The sequence below is a fragment of the Mus caroli genome, unplaced genomic scaffold (genome assembly GCF_978045245.1).
Source record: "Mus caroli unplaced genomic scaffold, Mus_caroli_1 scaffold_11, whole genome shotgun sequence".
Classification (NCBI taxonomy): domain Eukaryota; kingdom Metazoa; phylum Chordata; class Mammalia; order Rodentia; family Muridae; genus Mus; species Mus caroli.
In genome coordinates this window covers 112,329,658-112,351,092 of record NW_028227266.1, presented here as the reverse complement: position 1 = coordinate 112,351,092, position 21,435 = coordinate 112,329,658, and the positions used below count along the sequence as shown (strand labels likewise).

The window sequence follows — 21,435 nt, the reverse complement described above, 5'->3', positions numbered from 1 at the left end:
TTTTTTCTTTCCATGCTGGGGATTGAAACCAAAGGTTTGTTAGGTTCTACAGTCCCAGACCATTGGTGTCTTATTGATAAGTTTATATGGATTGTTTTCTCTTTAATGGAAAAGCAAAAATCATTTGTGCTAAGCAAAATCAGAACTAGTAAGCCATTATTTTTTGGTAAATTTATTAATTTAAATTAAGAGAGGCTTTTTGATAATCTGTAATGCCATTGCACACAGAGGGAAAGTCTCTTTGGGGGTGGGGGGTGGGTTTCGAGACAGGGTTTCTCTGTGTAGCCCTGGCTGTCCTGGAACTCACTCTGTAGACCAGGCTGGCCTCGAACTCAGAAATCCTCCTGCCTCTGCCTCCCAAATGCTGAGATTAAAGGCGTGGGCCACCATGCCCGGCACTAGAGGTAAAGTCTTTTATAATCAACACTAAGTTATTGTATTGAAGCTGGATTTCCTGACAGAGGTGCAAAGAAAATGTTCAGCAGGCTGTGCTTATGTATCATGAGCCTCTGTTAATTAAGAAGACATCATATGTTATCAGAGCTGTTTCAGACTTTTACCGTAAACTTTGATGACTGTTTTCCCAGAGTGTCCATGGGAAACATTGCTGTCTGACAGCCAGGCATGGTGTGCAGGACTAGGTAGGACTTGTGAGGTCTCGGAGTTCCAGGTTAACCTGGTCTGCATAGTGAGATCCAGGTTAGTCGGGCTGCATGATTAGACTCTGTCTTAAATACATGTGTTTCTTGTTGTTTTTCTTTGGCTCGCTTTTCTTTTGTTTGTTTATTTTGACTTATTCCTGTTTGTTTTTGTTATATTTTATTACTTTTCATTAGATGCCTGTGCTTCTAAGGAGAGATAGGAAGGGCATGGATCTGGATGGATGGGGAGATGGGGAGAAATCAGGAGGAGTTGGGGGAAGGGAAACGGTCATCAGAATATATTGTACAAAAAAAAATCAGTTTTATTTTAAGTCTTAGAAATATTTATTGTCTGTTTTTCTTTTTTTGGTCTCGAGAGTTTCATAGATGAGTACAATGTGTTTTGATCCTATTCACAGCTCTGCCCACACTCCAGTCCTTCCAGTGTTCTCTCCCCAAAGCTTCTTCTCAAATTCATGTTGCCTTTTATAGTTACTATCACAAAATACATACATACATGTATATGTAAAATTAATGTTTCTAATTAATAGTACATGTAAGACTGAAAATGTGGGACAGATACACAATAGAATTCTTATTTTCGTTTTTTCTTCTACTAAATATATTCTTTCTCAGAATCTATCCTGATTACAGTTTCCCTTCCCTCTACTCCTCCCAGTTCCTTGCCACCTCTCCGTCCCCTCCTTTCTCCCTCCGTAAAAAGAACAGTATAGTTGTAAGCCACCCATGGCCTACATGAACTGGGTACTCCTGAAAGGTAGGCTGGGCCGAAAGAGAGACTAGACGGTGAGAAAAGAATGAAGCCAAGACAAATTTTCTCTGATCAAGGCCTGCGAGTTTACAAAGAGATTATGCTTATAAAGGGGGAAGGCCCCTATCCCCCCCCCCCCGCCCCCCCCGCCCCCCACCCAAGTCCATCCTTGGTGCCCGGAGCCAGCCTGAAGACTCCGAGCAACAAGCAACTTTGATTGACTCAAAGGTGTCTCAGCAGGCAGCAAGATCTCAGAGAAGGGCAGGGCAGTTGACACAACAAAAGATGCCAGTGACGAGGCTGGGGGAGGCTACAGAACGGGCTTTAAAGAGATAACAACCAAACATGACAAAATAAAATACAATAAATTCAGACAAAGACTTTTGTCTTGAAGTTGGACATAGCATCATATCAGGAGGAAGAGTCCCAAGAGCAGGCACAGGAGTCACAGGTCTATACTTGGTGTTCTTACAGTCAGGCGTCCCATAAAGCACTATGCTGATAGCTATGACACATGCAGAAGACCTGTGCAGACCCTGTAGGCCCTGCACTTGCTGCTTCTGTCTCCCTGAGCTCATGTGCACCTAGCCCAGTTGACTCAGAGGGTCTTTCCTCCTGGTGTCCTCCATCCCCTCTGGCTCTTAGCAGTCTTTCCACCTCCTCTTCTAAGAGAAGGGATTTGATGGCTCTCTCCACATAATAGTGTCTGGCTGTGGATCTCTCTGTCTGTTCTTATCTGCTGTCAGAGGGAGCCTCTCTGTTGATGACTAGATAAGGTACTGATCTATAAGAATAGCATGATATATATCATCAGGAATCATTTTAAAAATCTATTTCCTGTTTTAAAAACTATTGATTATTGATCAATGTGAGTTTCACATGTTGCACCCCAGACCCACACATCTCTCTGTTCTCTCGTATCTGCCCTTTGCCCTTGCAACTTCCCCCTATAAAATAGACACACACACACACACACAAAATATAAAGCATAGAAAATATCTTTGTAATGGTAATTTTAATATAAATGTATGCAGTAAATATCGCAACTGTTTTTCTTTATCCTAGCTGATTCCCCAGTAATGACACATGGAGACAAAGATTTATTTAGTCAGGCTTTACCTGGGCAGTCATTGATCTCTCTCTTAATCCTCTAAACTAATCTGGTTAACTCCCAGCCAAAATCCCGAGATACTTGTATTTCAGTATTGGCCTGGCCTTCTGGGCTTGAGTTACGTTCTGCCTTGATGTTTCTCTGGACACCTTCCTCATGTCTGAGTCAGCCTTAGTCTTCTCACCTTTCCTCTCCTGGCTGGTAGAACTTCCACCCTATCCTCCCTTCTGCCCAGCCATTGCCTGATCAACTGTTATTGACAAGGCAGAGAATAAATGATAATCATTGTGTATAGAAACGTGAGACAGGAGATTCATGAAATAAACATTATGGGATTGAAGTAAGATATGAGGGCAGAGAAATCAACATTTGATAACACAAAGAATTTTTACACAGTGTGAAAAACATGCCTACAGATCTCATCGTGGAAGCTATAGTATATAACAGTGTGTCCCCCTCTGTCTACACATCTTCACTTGCAAATGTTCACTGCAGTGAGTCATTGATCTGGCTTGAGATCTCTGGCTTCTGTGGCACCATCACTATTGGATCCTAACGGGGCGTCTCCAGTTTTCCTGTGTTGCCCTGTGTCATGGAGATCCTGCAGCTTTGGATCAGCAGGGCTGGCTCTTTCAAGCCTTTCAACTGTTTGCAGATGGAATAGATTTTGGATTGGCCACTCAGAACAGGCTCCTCCTCTCCAGTCTTGTGTCTCTACTTCCATTTCCATAATGGCCAGGTGTGGGCTGTGCCTGCCTCTCTCCCCTGGCTCCCCTGGATGCCATTATCATGTTGCTCTGGGAAGGCGAAACACAAGCCAAGACTGGGGGGCAGTCCCAGCCCGTGTTTCCCCGGTGTGAAACAGCAGGGGTTGGGTTCTCAATTCCCTGTGTACCCAGATATCACCAGGATTCAAGGAGTTGAGAACAGTGGTTCCCAGCCTCCTGTGTACTCGGGTTTTGCTGGGGACCATGAGGAGTTGGGAACGAGGGTCCACAGGTCCCCACTTCCTCTACGTATCAGGCAGGAAGGGGATGGCTGAGCCCAGGATGGGGCAAATTCTAGTCTGTTCAAGTGAATGCTGAAAGTACAGAGGGGTTGGAAGAGAGGCCTTTTCCGGGAGATTTAGGCTCAGCTCTTTATGTCCAGGCCCTGCCCCCTTCCCTGCAGTGATCGTTGGTGGAGGACCTTGCTTGTCCAGAGTGTTTTATTGTTATGGAGGATGGGAATGCATACTTACTCTGGGTGAAAAGGGATTAATACCTTTTGCAGAAAGGGATGCCCAGGGAGGGAAGCTAATTGGATAAACACTACCTAGATACTGCCCCATTAGCAGGGAGAACTCTAGGTTTTAATGCTATGTGACAGGCTATCATGGTCCTCTCAATGGGGTGTCATGGTTCTGTGTTCCAGGACAGGTAGAAGTGGCTGGGAGCTGGCTCTAATACCTGCCATTCTCAATTATAAAAATTGCTGGGGTTTTCAAACCTGCTTCAACCTTACCAGGCCTTCTGTCTGGTGCCATGGTCTCCTTGCCCCACACTCAAGCTGCTCCACTTCTCTTTCTCTTCCACTGTCCACCACATACCTTCACATTGTGGTAGCTCCCTCTGCAGGCTGGCGACGTGGCTGGTGGGCCTCTAAGTGACATCTTCTGTCCTTGCTGTGTGGCATGGCAGCAAGCAGGTATCTATAGCTCACTGTGCAGTGCTCTGGAGGGCACGTCTATCTTTCTCCTGTGCTGTGCTGTCTGGATTTAATTGATTTTTATGAGTCCTATGCATAGAAAAGCTTTGGCTACCAAGCCAGGCATCAGGCTAACATCAACAAAGGACTCTGTCCCTGACTGATAGAAAAGCACCGCCAAGGGTCTCTTGACTCATTGTCAGGGATGTTAAATCTATTTTCATAAAAAAGAAAAACAAAACAAAACACCAAAAACCAAACACATAGCCATTTGCAACATTATTGAATTGATAAGGTTTTGTGACATACACTTTTTCCAGAAGCCAAAGTTTCTCGGTTCTGTGCTGTGGGAAGATCTTCCTTCCCTGATCTGTTAACTCCATCCTACCCAAGGAGGTTTTTACATTTGTATTTTCTTTAAAGACTTTCCACTCTACCATAACTTTTCCTTGTCTCAGACCCAGCCATTCCTCCATTCTTGCCATATCAGTCTGTTGTCTTCTTGTGAAGCGAAGGAGTCTCTAACGGGAGCGGTAATTAACAGAGGTAGCAACACAACCACTCTGAAAGCTGCCCCACATTTGATGGAGTAGTAACCGCTGGCCGCTTAATTTAATAAAATAATTCTGGTAGTTGCATTTAAAAGCTGATTATAAGGAGATGTATTAGCAATGACAAAGTTACACCTATAGTCCCAGCACTCGGAGGCTTAGCTGGAGGGTAGAGAGTTTAAGGCCATCCTGGTCTACATAATGGCCCTGTTAAGAGAAGGTAATATAATGGAGCTGCTTAAACGAGAGAAAGAAGTTTGTAAGACCCGTGTAGTTTGATATGGTAATGCATGTGCAAGCCTCAAGTTTGAGTTTACAAGATTATTTAGGCAGTGGGTTTGTTGTTGTTGTTGTTGTTATACTGGCCATTCATCTGTGCAAGCAGCTTAATCCATTTTTCTTATTATCCACTTTCTTAAAATTAGGGCATTATCACACAGTCTGAACTATAGTTAAGCTAGTGTAGGTGCCCATTAGTTATCAGGGTAGAGTAGAGGCCCCTGTGACACAAAGGAGCTAGCTGTTTGTGGTATTCACACAATCATAAATCAGCTGTTTAACATGATATATTTTTCAGAGACTTAGAACCATAACATTTTGAAACAGCACAAGACTTGTTAAGTGTAGGAACTTAGGCATTATTTCCATGGTTAAAAAGTGATGCACATGAAAATCAGGAAGTAAGCAGGCTTTAGCTGTAAGTAGAGCTGACTTTAGACTCTTTCTTGGAAACCGTGGGGCTCTTCCTACATTTCCCACTGCTTGTGTGCAGATCCTCCCTAGGAGGAACCTGTGTCCACGTGTGGCCCTTCTGTCTGCTCTTGCTGCAGCTCACTAGTGGGTGGTTCTCACCATCATTTAGGCCTGCTATTTGGTGAGAGGATCCAAGTTTAAGTTTCTATGCTGTGTCTGAGGCACATAGATTGTTTTCAGACAGTGGTGCTCTAGCTGTGGGTCCTAACTTGTTTGCCCTTCTGCAAATTTCCTTTTTTTCTACACGTACTTTCCTTTTTGGCTGATGAGATGTGAGAACTGGGATCAGGAGCAAGTGAGAGAGGCAGAATCATGGGCCCCGGGGAAACAGGTTCCAGAGACCAACATGGAGGTGCAGATGTACTGCACTGTGCAGCAAGCAGGCATTAAATACAGCCTTTGGACCAGTAGGGAGTCTGCACAAGCCTGGAGTAGCCAGCCATTCCAGTGGCACTATGGGGAGGTGGCAGGCTGTCAGCACCTGAGAGGACTTCTGTAAAGATGGGAAGCAGCCATTGCCCTGTTCTGGGCCTATTCTGAGGCTCCACTACTTTGCTAGGATCCTCTATTTTGTGTGCACAGTGTGCCAGTGGACATGGGCAGTTACACTGTTGGAGTGGTGGGGAGGCCTCCCTCGTTGTCCACCGGGCCCATCCGCAATGAGACCTGAGGATGGAGCCACTTCTCCTTTCCTCCATCATTCATTCTGAATTTTTTGTTAGCCATACAGTTTGTACAGAGATTTAAAATAAACTTAGTCCTTTACCAAATTAAATGTGCTAATAGAAATTTTTTTCTTTTTTCTTTTTTTTTGTGGTTTGTGCATACAAGCACATGCTCACATATGGTGAGCAAACTCTTGAGGTCAGAGATTGCCACTGAATGTCTTCCTCTGTCATTTCTTCTCACTTTTGGAAACAGGATCTCTCAGTAGGTCTGGAGCTTGATGTTGTTCAGCTTGACTGTCGGCCCATAAGTCCCTGTGTTCCTCTTCCTGTTCCTCTTCACTTCCTCTACCGCTGGGGTCAGGTGAGGATGGAGAGTGGTCACAGGCTGTGCTACTGCTTCTAGCCATTTTTTTTTTTTTAACAAAACAGAACTGGGGATCCAAGTTCAGGCCCTAGTGTTTACCCACTGAGCCATCTCCCTAGCCTCCCACCGGATAGATTGTCTAACATTTTAAACTTATAAACCCTACTTCACCTTGCCGGATAAAATTATGGCACATAATTAAAGAGTTAAGTTTAAATTCACTAAATAAATAAGACTTTTAAGTCCTGATCTGTTTCTCATTGCTTTTTAAAAAATCTGTCTGAGTGCTTAGATTTCTAAGCCTCTATGTAGTTGAAAATGCATGCAAGGTTTGCAGTTATACCATAAAGCTCAGGTGCCTGGATGTATAGTGGGCTTGGCCAGCCCTGTGCTGGGAATTACAAATCTTGAGTACCAGGGAGTAATGGGTACATGGTGCAGGTGCTCTGCCTTCTGCAGGGAGTTCTGTTGAACACTTCATATCGGTCACTGTGGTCTTTACAGTGGTCCTAAAAAAGGACTATTTCTGTCTTGCAGTGGACCTTTCCAGGGACACATCTGCCCTGGTCACATAGTAACAGTCCATCATGTTGACTGCTGGTACCCAGTGCTGAAGTACTCTTTTCTTTTCTTCCCGTCCCCTTCCCCTTCTTCTCTATCTTCCCCTTCTTCTCCATCTTCTGCTTCTTTCCCTTTTCCCCCTTCTTCCCCTTCTTCTTCTTCCCCTCCCTGTGCTCCTTTTGAGACAAGCTCTCTGTGTGTAGTCTTGGCTGGCCTGGAATTTATTATGTAGTTCATGTTTGCTTGAACTCAACAGTTCTCCACCTGCCTCTGCCTCCCAATGCTTGGATTAAAGGTAACACCAAACCTAGTTTAAAATATTGTCTTTGCAGTAACTGTTTGATAGGCCCGTTTGTTTTCAATAGTAAAGCTTTGTGTTTTGAATATATAAAAATGTTGAGAACCCTGTCCTCAGGGATTATGTTCCTCAGCCTGAGCTTTGTCCCCAGGGATGCTCTACCATTGACCATGTATGTGTTTGTTGTTTAGGTTGTAAGTGTCTTAAAGTCCTTATTATCAAATCTTGATGAAATAAAGAAGGAAAGAGAGAGTCTTGAGAATGACCTGAAGTCGGTGAATTTTGACATGACAAGCAAGTTTTTGACAGCTCTGGCCCAAGATGGCGTGATAAATGAGGAGGCTCTCTCTGTCACTGAGCTGGATCGGATCTATGGTGGTCTAACAAGTAAAGTTCAAGAGTCTCTGAAGAAACAGGAGGGACTTCTAAAAAATATACAGGTAAATTTGTTTTTTTAAATAGGAGGTGTACACCAGCCTATGACCATTGAAAAATGTAAAAATGAAGAATTCACAGAGTAGAACATGGCATATCTGTAGAACTTACAAAAATAAAGGGTCTTTTCAGCCCAGGCTGAAACTAGAACTCAAATATCACTGTGTAGCACAGGAAGGTCTCAAACTTGCCATCTTTCTGTGTCTTCCTCCCAAGTGCTGGGCTTCAGAGCAGCGTGCAGTCTCAATGGCCAAGCATCTCTAGGGTAGGTTGCATTCACCTGGTATGTGTGAGGGCCTAGGTTCAGTTTTCTGCACTAGAAACAAAGCCACCTCTCTGACTAGGGTGCTGCATACTGGTTAGAAGGCCTTGTTACCTCAGACAAGTGTTTCCAAATCATTTGTAGTATTTGCTTTTTTATTTTTCTTGCTATTTGTAGGGAAGAGTCAACATTAGTTAGAATCATCAGTGCTTACAGAATTATCTGGCTAATACATAATAAGACATTAGCTATGCATTTACACATCAGTAGTTTGTACTAATAGGACTTGAGACTTTGCCTTTTTATACTGAGTGTGCAGAATTCTATAGTGGTATAAAGTGTTCTAAAGTAAACAGCTTTTATCTGGGTGTTTTTGTGTATGATAAAAGTTGGTAACTTACTAATCATGTTTTGATTTCTATTGGATTTGTGATATTTTACTTAAGTCAAAGCAGTGTACTGGCATAAATCAAATTCTAGATATTCTTGTAAATTTGCATATCAGCAATCATGATTTCCTAATTGGAAAAGAGATCAATGCATTTGTTGTTCTTTGAGGTGACAGCTTCTGCTTGCCTCTGCCTCCCCAGTGTTGGGATTAAAGACATGTGCCATTACACCCATTCCTATTACAAATGTTTTGATTGGCTATCAAGATGGCTCAGGGGATAAAGGTGCATGCCACCAATCCTGATAACCTGAGTTCCATCCCTGGGATCCATGTGGTGACAGGAGAGAACCAACTCTTGACATTTGTGCTCTGAAATCCCGGTGTGTACTGTGGCATAAGCACACCTGCACACATACAGGTGTATTCAGTAAATAATGAATGAAAAATTAAGTATTTCAAGGTGAATTAAATTTATAAATAAACATATATTTTGTTTGTGTGTTTGTTTTTTACAAAGGTCTCACACCAAGAATTCTCCAAAATGAAGCAGTCTAACAACGAGGCTAACTTGAGAGAAGAAGTTCTGAAGAACCTAGCAACTGCGTATGACAACTTTGTTGAGCTTGTAGCTAACTTGAAGGAGGGCACAAAGGTATGTGTGCACACAGAAGAGACTAGAGCTGATGAGTAAGGATTGGAAAGGAGTGGCCACTGCTGCTATTTCCAAGTAATCAAGCTCTGTGCTTTTGACTTGGTTTTAGTGCCTTCTGCTTCTGTTGGGCTTGTGGAGGCAGCAGCATCTTAGTGGAGCTTTGAAAAGTCAGCTTTATAGAGAGGGGACTAGCGTGTTGTAGGAACCAGAGCTATCAGAAGCCTGTGAGACATCTTAAGGGGTCTTTGGGACTGATGTGTGGAGGAAAGGCTTTGATCTTCTGTGCTGGTGGTGTGGTGAGGACAGACTTGGGACCTGCCTGAGTATCAAAGATAGGTTCTAAGTGCTTTCTTTGCTTTGTCCTTTAAAGGGTTTAGAGAAAGGCTTTTTAAATTTCTGATTATTTTGTTTTGGAGACAAGGGGTTTTTAAATTTTTCCCATGCAGAGTTCCTTTTGGTTCTTACCTCTGTAACGGCACTGAGTACAGTTGCCTCGGATGAGATGCAGTGCTTAGACTCAGCGGTACTTTGAGTAGATGGCACTGTGAAGCCTTGGGGTGCTGACAGTGTGGTGGTGTTTACTGGGCCTCCGTGCTTTGTTCAGTCAGATGACCTGAGGGATTCTCTGAGCACTTTGGACTTTAAGTTATCCTTAGTTGGGCCTGGATTGAAGTTAGTGCACAGGTTTTCCTCAGCATGAGCACGGATTCAGAATCAGCACTTAGTAGCTGGCTTCTGTCTAAGAATGGGGAACACGTTCAAGGTTATAAAACTTAACTTACTGTCTTTGAATATTTAGTGTCAGTGACCAATCTTAGGACATACTTAGTACTAAGCTACTCGACTGATTGTATGAATGCTTCTTGTGTAAATGATTTCAGCTTCTAGTTTGAGCAGCATTGATAAATTATTGTTAGAATGTATTTTTCCCTAGATTAAAATCGCTTTTTACTTATTATGTGTATTTGTTCTTTGCTTATAGTTTTACAATGAGCTGACTGAAATCCTGGTCAGGTTCCAGAACAAATGCAGTGACATAGTGTTTGCCCGGAAGACAGAAAGAGACGAGCTCTTGAAGTGAGTTTGTTTTGTGCATCAGATGCTACTCGGAGCTGTGTCCTGTGTTTGGTGAGCTGGGTGATGCTGATGCAGCAGTTGCCCTTCTCCTCTCTGAGCATCTCAGAGTCATGGGGCGTCTTGATCTGGCATGAAAGAATGAAAAGGAGCAGAAACCCAGGCTGAGGAAACCCTGTGGGGTACAGAGGGGAAAGGCTCAGGTATATTAACCTGCGGAAGATGAACAGTTCAGAAAATAGCACGGTCCCTCCTTGAGGAGACACTGTGAAAGCAGGGCCGGTAGTGGAGGACGGACACAGCAAGTAACCCAGAGAAAGCTGAGCCGTATTCACAGATACTGTGTTTAGGATGTGAATAACAGGACAGGATTTAGGAACTATTGACTGACACCTTAAGGGGAGAGATTCATACCTGCTACTTGACTTCTCATTTAATAACCAGAACACTGTCCCCTGTGTGCAGAAACCACAGTTAAGCCTACACACATGCACACACACACACTCTCTCTCTCACTCTCTCTCTCTCTCTCTCTCTCTCTCTCACACACACACGTATATAACACAACACATATATATACATATGCATATATATGTATATTTACACGAAAATACACATATATGTACATATACACATGTATATATATGCACGCACATAGATATGCATCTCCATATATCTATATATATTTAGGAAACATAAAATTGTATGTTTCTGGATGGCTCTTTCAAATATCCCTATTGTTTGGTTATCCCTCTCCCAAGCCTTCCACTGCCTCACCCTCCTTCCTGTTGCCCCTCCTTTTATCTCCCTCTTTCTTCTCTTTTCCTTTGTCAGTTCACCTCTGTTCTGTTACCCATACCTCCCTTCAGATCTTTCTCGTTTCCCGCCTTGTGCAGGTATTCCAAGTGAACACACAGATCTAAAGTGAGTGGGAACGTTTGACATTGGTCTTTCTGGATCTGGGTAACCTTGATCAGTATAATTAATTATCTAATTATGACCATTTGCCTTCAGATTTCCTAATTTCACTGTTAACTGAAATGTTTAATTAAAGGCAAAGCATTTGAAAGAATTGAATGTCGTTGGCTTTTACTTCAGTTTCTTTTCACAGGGGATTTAAACCCTAGTTTCCATGGGGAATGTTGGGTGGAGCAGCTGTGGCAGCTACTTTCCATGTCGTACGTTGTTGAGCTGTGACTTCATAGCTTTTGAGTTATATCATTAGTAAGGCATGGGAAATTCTCATTTCCCACAGATATGTTAATTACTGGAGTTGATTAAGGGGGAGTCTTAAGCCTTTGTAGTATATGTATATATTTTAGATCTTTCAAAGTCTGACCGTTAGAATATTATCATTGACTAAGTGTAGGTAGTGCTGACTTACATTAAGCGCCCACATCGATTTCTTTCATTGAAGAATATACCTCTAGTGTATTTTTACCTGGGGCCTTTTTTGAGAGTGAGGGTGTAGGTGACAGGTAGGAGGAGTGGCTGTGATAAGGGTGACTGCTGGTCCTACCTACTGAAGCTATTGATCATGCCCCAAGAAGCTGATGACCACCATGTGTCATTGAATATAAACCTTGGGGTTTAGTGAGACTTTTGAAGTTAATTCCAATTTACCTAACAGACTTTGGATTTGAAGAGACTTTAAATCTGTCTCTTATTACTTCTGTGTTTTGATGTCTTTTCAGTAATGTATCTTTTGTGAGTTTACCCTAGTTACAAAGTACCTGAGTAACAGTACCTTCGAGACAGAGTACCCTAGTAACAGAGTACCCTAGTGACAGTACCTCAGTGACAGAGTACCCTAGTGACAGATGACCCTAGTGACAGGTTACCTAGTTACAGGTTACCCTAGTGACATTGTTATATTATCTTTGAAGATAAAATAATTCAGTGCTACATGTCTTTAAATAATAGGTTAAGAATTGTTCTAGAAATTTACATAATGATTTGCGTAGATTAGCTCCCAGCTTTGTTTTATTCCTTTGTTGTTTGTTTGAGAGCAGCTTTCTGCTACGTAGCCAGGGCTACACCCAGACTATACTCTTTCTGCCTCTATTTCATGTATTTTGTTTGGACACTGATGTCATATCATGATTGAAATGTTAGCCAGGTGACTGACTAGGCTGTAGTTTTTTTTGTTTTGTAATTACCTCTTATTAGACAAAAAGCAGTCTTCTAAGAAGGCTGTTTGCCTAGTTAATGCATTCCATATTTGGGTTGTAACTAAGATGTCTGAAAAATCTACTCTCTTTGCTAGTTTTTGGGAATATTCTATTTATTTATTTATTTATTTATTTATTTATTTATTTATTTTTCGAGGCAGGGTTTCCTTGGCTGTCCTGGAACTCTGTCGACCAGGCTGGCCTTGAACTCAGAAATCTGCCTGCCTCTGCCTCCCGAGTGCTGGGATTAAAGGCGTGCACCACCACTGCCTGGCCGTTTTTGGAAATATTAGGCTATAACCTTGTTTTGCTGCAGGAATAAAGACTTACTTTCTAGGCAGGATTAAAAACATATCATAGAATACTGTCATTATTTGGAGGAAAACAAAAAATGACCTAAGTGGTTTTTTTCATGGTGTCAATCTAACCCCTTGTCCTTCATAAGGGATCTGCAGCAGAGCATTGCCAGAGAGCCCAGCGCTCCTTCAATCCCTCCTCCAGCTTATCAATCCTCCCCAGCAGCGGGGCATGCAGCAGCTCCTCCAACTCCAGCCCCAAGAACCATGCCGGTGAGTACGGTGAGTAGGCCATCTTCTCAGCTGGTCAGTGCTGGAGGCTCAGTGAGGAAACCGGTGGGCCCTGCCTGGCCAGGTCCAACCTTCTGATGCCTGCAGTGTACATAGTGAATTCTCTGGGTGAAATCAGTGTTAGAGTGGACTTTCTCTCACCAATGAATGAAGTGATGTACGTTATTGCTCAACCATGGCCTCAGAAATAGCTAAGCAGACCTAGAGCATGGCATGCAGACGCTGAGACACCTGCAGTCAGGAGGGAATTGTAGATGAGAATAAACAATTCAGCTAGAGAAAGTACCCAAGGAGCTAAAGGGATCTGCAACCCTATAGTTGGAACAACATGATGAACTAACCAGTACCCCGGAGCTCTTGTCTCTAGCTGCATATGTATCGAAAGATGGCCTAGTCGGCCATTACTGGAAAGAGAGGTCTATTGGACTTGCAAACTTTATATGCCCCAATATAGGGGAATGCCAGGGCCAAAAGAATGGGAATGGGTGGGTAGGGAAGTGGGGGGGGGTATGGGGGACTTTTGGGATAGCATTGGAAATGTAATTGAGGAAAATATGTAATTAAAAAAAAAGAAAAAAGAAAAATAATAATAATAATAAAAAGAATGGGGGAATCACAGCAGACAATACAACATTAAAGGAAAAGAAAGGTTATAAAAAAAAAAAAGAGAGAATAACAATTCATTATGGCCTTTGTGGCATGAACCTTGATTCGAATTTGGTTCACCAAAGCAGCCATAGGAGCCCTTTCTTTCAGGTGACTAGGGGATCTTGGATCTGACTTGGTATTCACTAGTCCTAGGGAATAGCTTGAGTGTTTTGGTGACATGCTGAGGGTTGCTGTCTGGAGGCTGGTGCTGTGAAGCTAGCAGCTTCAGGTGGTTCTACAGAAGCATAGGAGATAAAGTCGTGTTAACAATCGCTGAAGTTCACTGCTTCACATGCGGCCGAGAGTTTTAAAAGTTTTCACAGGTTTGAAGACTTTTGTAAAAAGAATTTGGGGCCTGACAGAAGGTCCAGTAATGTGTCTGACTGCTGGTGGAGGCAGCATGTGACTAGACGTCAGCACCAGGAAGAATGGTGGCTCTTCAGAGTTGGGGAGAGCCTTCTACTCAGCCGAGTTCTAGTGTAGTAAGCTGGTATTAGTGGCAGGTGGAGGAGGGTTTGGTTGAATGTTCACGCTGCCGTCTGTGCTCCGTTGGTTTACTTCACCACTCTTTGAGACCCACACTTGACGTTCTGTCACTGCTTGTCTCTTCCAGCCTGCCAAGCCCCAGCCTCCAGCCCGGCCTCCACCTCCTGTGCTTCCAGCAAACCGAGTTCCTCCTGCTTCTGCTGCTGCTGCCCCTGCAGGCGTGGGGACGGCTTCAGCAGCGCCGCCACAGACCCCTGGCTCTGCTCCCCCGCCACAGGCTCAGGGACCGCCATACCCTACCTATCCAGGATATCCCGGGTAAGGCAGTGGCACCCTGTGTCATCAAGGATTGAGTAATTTCTAGCTGTAATTAATCTTTAATGGCAGGTTTGTCCCTTCTCTCAACACAGGTCTCATGAATTAGCCATGTTGTCAACTTGCCCAGAAATTAAAAAGCTCATGTTACAATTACTTGTTTGAGTAGCTGACTAGCCATTTACTAGGTGTCTGGGATGTATATTTTTATTTTTTGCACCTTGCATTTATATAAATTTATCTCTTCTGTTTGAAATAAAGCATATGTTTCATGGCTGCCCTTCCTTATGTGAAGCAAAGACAGTAGGCCTTGTTTATTACTGATGCTTGGAGATCTCAGCAGCTCATAAGCTGACGAATAGGAACTGAGTTACGGGATACATTTGAAGGGTTAGCCTTGTTCGGGGATCAGTCATTCATTCATTCTTCTGTCATTCCATCCATCCATCCATCCATCCATCTACTCACCCACCCACTCACTCACTCACTCATTCATTCATTCATGGATCTATCCTGGAAGAGCAACCAGTTCTCTTTACTATCATGCTATCTCTCTAGCTCCACAGGAACATACTTAGAGAACTGGATTGCCTCATTAAAACAAACTGTCTCTATTTTTATTCTTCCTTTAGAAGTTGGATTCAACATTATTTTTTCTGGGAAGTATTAAAAGTGTGATACTCTTTTTAATTAATGGTAGGGAATGCTTTTTCTCTGTGTGTCTTGAAACAAGACCTTTGCCTCTCTCCCTTTCCCCAGAAGAATGAAAATAGAGGAAGGAGGCGCTTGTTGAAAACTGATGTCACAGCAGTGACTGTAGGGTCTCTGTAGGGTCTGGTTTACCAATGCAGTGTTTTGTTTTCTTCTCACCATCAGGTATTGCCAAATGCCCATGCCCATGGGCTACAACCCCTACGCATATGGCCAGTACAATATGCCGTACCCACCGGTGTATCACCAGAGCCCCGGACAGGCTCCATACCCAGGACCCCAGCAGCCTACCTACCCCTTCCCTCAGCCCCCGCAGCAGTCCTACTATCCACAGCAGTAACGCTGCCACGTGCTGCTGGTTCAGATCAGAGCGACAGGACAGCAGCTGCCACCAGCTCTAAGCCACGCTCTGGCCACTCGAGAGTATCTTGCTCTATTGATTGCTGTGGATGATTTCTGTCTGTGGCTAAAGCCGAAGGCTGGGCCCCACCTCCACATTTGATCGCACTCGTGAGATTCTGCTGCTGTTGCAGTATAAACGCTAGCTATAATAGCATTTGAAAAAAATTACAGTTCCATAAAATGCTGAAAATGAGAAATTAAACCTGCAAGTGAAACATTTGAAATTAGCATACTTTATAAGATGCAGTTGGGACAAAGATGGCTTAAGTACTGATATTTAAGGAAAAACTTTTCTTTCTCTTTTGGTTTATTGATTTAGTTTAATTTCTATTATGATATTTTGCATAATCAAGGCATTGTAAATCTTATAATTTAAAAATAAATTACTTACGAACAGTTGTCATTGTTATGTTTTGTCATTGATTCTCATTGCTGTCTAGTTCCTTTCTGGTATTAGCCTCTCCTTTTGTATGTTCACAGGCTCCATTACTGTGTTGAAATGCGTGAGCATCAGGTGAGCAGTCAGGGAGGGCTGCTCTGCGGAGCCCAAGCGCAGCACCAGCTTGTCTCTCATGCTCAGTAGTCAGCTCATCTGGACATTTACATTTAAAAGTCCTTTAATGTGGAAGATACACACAATTGTTACCAAAGATTCTTCAAATAAATATAACATTTAAAAAGTATGTATTAATGTTTTATTGTTAGATTTTCCAAAAAAAATGATGCAAATTCTGGTAATATTCATTTCCCTCACCCATAATTTGGTTAAAATGAGTAGTTTTAGCCATACAGTCTCATCTGCTGTGGTGGAACCTGGAGAAAGTCCCCTGTGCCTTTCTAGCCCTTGGTTCTATTCTCACCCTGCAATGTCTACTGCACAGTGTGTTTGAACAGATCCTAACCCTCCTTTCACAGTTTCTTCTTCTTACTTTCTTATTCTTTTGTGGCTCCTGAAATCTGAGGTTATTTTGTAATCCAGGAGCATGCAGGACAATTGTTGGGACATGTGCCTAGTCCATTCGGAATACACCCCGGGACAGCAAGGAGATGCGTCCTGGACCAGGAAGCTGTGCAGGCAGGAGCTGTCCAAGGTCTCGGCAGCTCTGCCTGTGTGAGACACGAGGTGTACGAACAGATTGCTAATCTATGTTTTCTAAGTTTAATGCTGATGTTGTCTTGCCTTATCTCATTTAAATGATATTGTCACCCAGTCCACCTTCGCTCTCATTGCCAAGTCAGGCTGTAATTTCAAATGTAAGACTGAAGATACGATTGTAAAAGGGAGTAAACTGGTTTACACGTGTTATTCTAAAGCACCTTACTTTGTTGTTGTATGCAGAAAACACAGATGCGCGAATTCAGTATAAATGACTGATTGCCTGGAATATGGACGTTGGCTTAAAGTCCGATAGCTAAACCTTGGCAAAACATAACAAACATTTCATTGCTCAGCTTCAGTGCTCTGGAGTATTCAGTGTATGAGACAGGTTTATTTGAGTCCTCTGTAAATGGCATTTGAATTTTATATTCTCCCCTCCCGAGTATCTTATAAGACATCCCCTGAGTTAGGGGGTTCCCAGACTGCTAGTCTATTCCTTACTAATGCAAAACAACCACCAATAGAAAAAAGAAAAAGAAAAAAAAATGGCCTGAATATTCTCTTGGGAAAGGGGGTTGGAGGTCTATAAAGGGAAGGGTAAGTGTATCAGAAATCCAAAGGGAGGAGGGGTCAGGCCAGCAGCCATTTCCTCATGCCCTGTGTTATGCCTGCAGGGTCACAGAGGACAGGCAGCGTGGGGGTGGGGGGCAGCTCCTTCCAGTCCCCCTGCCCCAGCTCAGCTCCTGAGGGACGGACGCCTCTTGGCGACTCTCTCATCCTTTAAGTTGCTCAGGATGCTCTTTGGGTCTCAGGCTAGGTACCACTAAGCTGCAGTGCTAGCTTTGCCTTCTTAAGCCTGTCCGCTTTGACCGGTGGAAAACCGACTCATGTGCCTACCTACCGTGCTTCCTAGGAAACTAGATGGCGGCCCTCACCCGGGTGGGTTTGTCAGCACACCCTAACCTCTGCTTGGTTTGCTGTGCTCTTCAGAAGGCACTGCAGAAGTTACTGTGCACGATGGCAGTTTACTTGGAGGTCGAGGGTTCCACTCTGGCTCCAGTATGTTATCCAATTTATAATTAGACTTTCTGCTACCTTCTTAAGTGAAGGCACCTCCCCCCGACCCCCCCCACACACCCCGGCCATTTGTGTTGGCTCTCTAAGCCTCTTATGAAATGGATCGATTACCTGCCAACTACTGAAGCTTTGCCGAGACACCAGTCAGAAGAGTGGGAAAGCCATCCAGCTTGGATTTCCCGTCCCCAGAGATGGATGACTTGACTACTCAGTATGGTGTCAGTCTCTGAGCTGGAGAACTGTTTCTCTGTTCCTTGCTCCCTTTCTTGATTGAGAAAAGTGCTCGTGTCACACTGCACAGCAGCCAGTCTCTGAGACGCCGCGTCTACACTCTGGCACCCTTGCATTTATGTCCCCAGTATCAGTGTGGATGTGGCAGTTGTATCCCCACCTCTGTCCCAGCCAGCTACCTTTTTAGTCAAGACAGATTAGTGTTTTGTTTTTTGTTTTTGTTTTTTTCCACTTGTGATTTACAGTTTGTAAGCATTCCTTTGTATACATTTCCTAATTTCATGAACAGGATAGAATAGTAAGCAGGCCTCAGTTGGCTAGTGGGAGTTTTTAAACCAATGACGAGTATGTCTTGAAGCCTTGCTACAGCCCTGTGGCCTATGATTTCTAAGACTTGTGCAGCTAGTTGACTCACAGTGTAGAACCGGGCACAAGCTGGACAAAACCTTCGAAAGAAGAGTTAAAATTATTGGTTTAAGTACAGACTTTAGAACTAAATGGAAGAGCATAGAAGGAAAATTATATTTTTAACAAAAGAGAATATTCAGGCTTTATTTCTGGTATGAAATTTATATTTTTTAGAAAATATATCCTATATTATCACACCGGAGATTTTAGATTCCTTTCTGGTTACAAACATTGCTGGTAGTTGGATTATATTTTTATTGTATTCATTTCTCTTAGGGGGAAAATTGTAAAGAAACAAAAAGATTCCGGATGAATGTATCCTAGAAATAAAAGTTGAAAGATTCTTACTTCTGTGGAGTATGAATTCTTATTTAAAGTGTTTCTACTTGAGCTTCATTTTCCATGAATGCATTGATAAGTGGTGGGTTGGGCAGCGACACCCTCTGCCTAGTGTGTGAGACTGCAAAAGGAAGCCTGTTAGCTTTTAATAGCTGTCCAGCTCATGGTTTAATTGTTACGGGCAAACTGTGGATCTCATTAATTAGCAATTCGGCTGCAGCTTTTCCAGACATGCATTTTCTTCTAGACACCTTTTTTTGGTCTAATTTTTGGGACAAGTCAACATGATTACTACAGTATTCACTTCATTGGAGGAGGGGTGATAACATGTTCCTCTTTATTAATGCATGTTGGTTATAAAAATAATGCATGTAATTATGGCATTTCATATATATATGTACACACATACACATATCTATATCTATTTCACGGGCTTGGATCATACTCCCCCCCCCATGTGTTTTCTCCAGGAACAAAGTTCAGGAGTCAAATTACCACCTCCTTTCTCCCTTCCTCTTTTGTGTCCTTTTTTTTTTTTTAATTAGATTTTGCATATGAGAGATAACATGCATATTTATCTTATTTTGTTTGACATAATCTCCAGGTTCGTTTTCCTGGGACACGGTTTTATTCTTTTTGGCAGAGTAAAACCGTTGACCCGTCGTTAAGCACTCCTGCTGACTTTTGATCGAGCTGTTGTGAGTGATACCACAGTAAGCGTGAGTTCAGGCACTCTGTAGACTCTGTCTCTGGGCATATACCCAGGAATGGGAGGGGGCATCAGATGGTGGTTCTGTTTTTAGTTTCTTGAGTTCCTTTTTCACAGCACTTGGGCATTTACAGAAAGTTGAGCAGAAGGCACAGGCCCCTCCACCCAGCTTCTATTAACATTTTGCGTTAGTGTGGTTCATTGACCAAATGAATGAATCAGTACTCACACGTTAACCAAAGTTCATAGTTCCCATTAAGGCCCATTTCTGTCCTGAAAGATGTCAAAAGCGTATGTATCCATCATTACAACTTCATGCAGAATAGATTTGCAGTCTCCCGAGTCCCTGTGTGTCAGCTGCTACCCCCCTCCCCTCCGCCCTTTAACTCCCCGTGACCATTGGTCTTCACACCATCTCTCTAGTGCTGCCTTTTCCAGATTGGTAGAATTCAGAGTTGGAATCACATAATACATACAAGCCTTTCGAGGCTGATTCCTTTGTTATCTCTTTCCTCGATGCCTCTTCATGGCTCAAGAGCACTGTGTGGGTTTACCAGGACACGTCACAGCCCAGATATTTACTCCTCTCTTGATGGAAACAGGAGGGAACGTTCTTGTACAAGTATGTGCAGCCATACAGTTCCAGAGCCACCAGGGTGAAAGCCTCAGTGCAACTTCTGGATGGACCCATGGCAGCTTTGAAAGTCATTTTCCAAAGTCGCTTTAGTATTTTGTATCCCACCAGCAATATATAATAGTTCCTATTTCTCCCCATTATTGTTAATATTTATGTGATCTGTTTTCTGGGTTGTTAGTCATTGGAGTGAATGTGTGTGTGGTGTTATGCTGTTGTTTTGAATTCATAATTCATTGAAGATGCTGATCATCCGCTCATTTTAAAGATTATTTTGTTTTATGTGTGTGCGTGTTTTGCCTGCAAGTATATATGTGCACTCCATGTGTGTGCCTGTTGTTCACGGAGGCCAGAAGTTAAAGATGCTGTGAGCCATGGTGTGAGCCCTAGGGTCCTGTGCAAGAGCAGCCAGTGCTTTTAACTGCTGAGGCAGCTATCCGAACTGAGCTCTTCTCTTACTGAGTTTTAAAGATTCTCTGTATATTTTGGATATAGTTTCATTGTCAGATGTGTTTTGTTATCTCGCCGCCCCTCCCAATTTGGTGGCTTGCTTTATTATTTTGCTGACCTTCAAAGTTCAAGTAGTTATCTTAAAATGAGTATTATATTGTAGAAATACCCAATGTAGATTGCAAAGAAATTAAGACATCTTAAAACTTTATTATAAAAAACGTTGGAAATAAAAACATCCCTGACCTTCTTTATGGGGCTCGCTCTTTCTTCCTTTCTTTCTTCCTTCCTTTCTTCCTTTCTTCCTTCCTTCTTTCTTTCTTTCTTTCTTTCTTTCTTTCTTTCTTTCTTTCTTTCTTTCTTTCTTTCTTTCTTTCTTTCTTTCTTTCTTTCTTTCTTTCTTTCTTTTTCTTTTTTGGTTTTTCCAGACAGGGTTTCTCTGTATAGCTCTGACTGTCCTGGAACTCACCAGGCTGGCCTCGAACTCAGAAATCTGCCTGCCTCTGCCTCCCGAGTGCTGGGATTAAAGACGTGTGCTACCACACCTGGCTCTATGAGGCTTTTTCTTTCGGAGCATGCTTTTGTTGTGTCAAAAGAGTCCAACCTGGAGTCACCTAGATTGTTCTCCTGGACTTTAGGAGTTTGTAGGATAGTGTTTCACATGTAAATCAACATTGACAGTTCAAAGTTTTTTTTTTTTTTTTGCCAATGCAGGATTCTAGGCTGGGGTCATTTCTTTTCAACATGTAACATCTCCCCGCACTGTTTCGTTGCCTGAGCAGTTGTGTGAGGCGTTCCAGTGAGTTCTGTTGAAAGCAGGTAAAAAGAGCTCCCCTCTGACGTTTAAGATCTGCGTCTTCTGCAGTCTGGAACCTCTTTGCTGAGGTGTAGGTTTTCACAGTTCTCTGAGCTTCTTCACCTGTGTTCCTCCCGTGTCTTTCCAGAACTT

The 21,435-nt window shown here is 43.0% G+C and overlaps 1 protein-coding gene across 4 annotated transcripts in view; it reads left to right on the top strand.

The window, feature by feature from the left end:
- Pdcd6ip (programmed cell death 6 interacting protein) overlaps positions 1-18,701 on the top strand; it is a 56,848-nt gene extending 38,147 nt beyond the window's left edge. For 2 of the 4 annotated variants that reach the window (XM_021173407.2, XM_029481383.2), the window contains exons 13-18: positions 7,597-7,845; positions 9,011-9,145; positions 10,128-10,222; positions 12,836-12,968; positions 14,239-14,429; positions 15,303-18,701. In XM_021173407.2, coding sequence (XP_021029066.1) covers positions 7,597-7,845; positions 9,011-9,145; positions 10,128-10,222; positions 12,836-12,968; positions 14,239-14,429; positions 15,303-15,477 — 978 coding nt within the window. In that variant the 3' untranslated portion in view covers positions 15,478-18,701. The remainder of the gene's footprint in view (positions 1-7,596; positions 7,846-9,010; positions 9,146-10,127; positions 10,223-12,835; positions 12,969-14,238; positions 14,430-15,302) is intronic. The other 2 variants (XM_029481382.2, XM_021173408.3) reach the window with 1 other exon arrangement.
- The last annotated feature ends 2,734 nt before the right edge of the window (positions 18,702-21,435 follow it).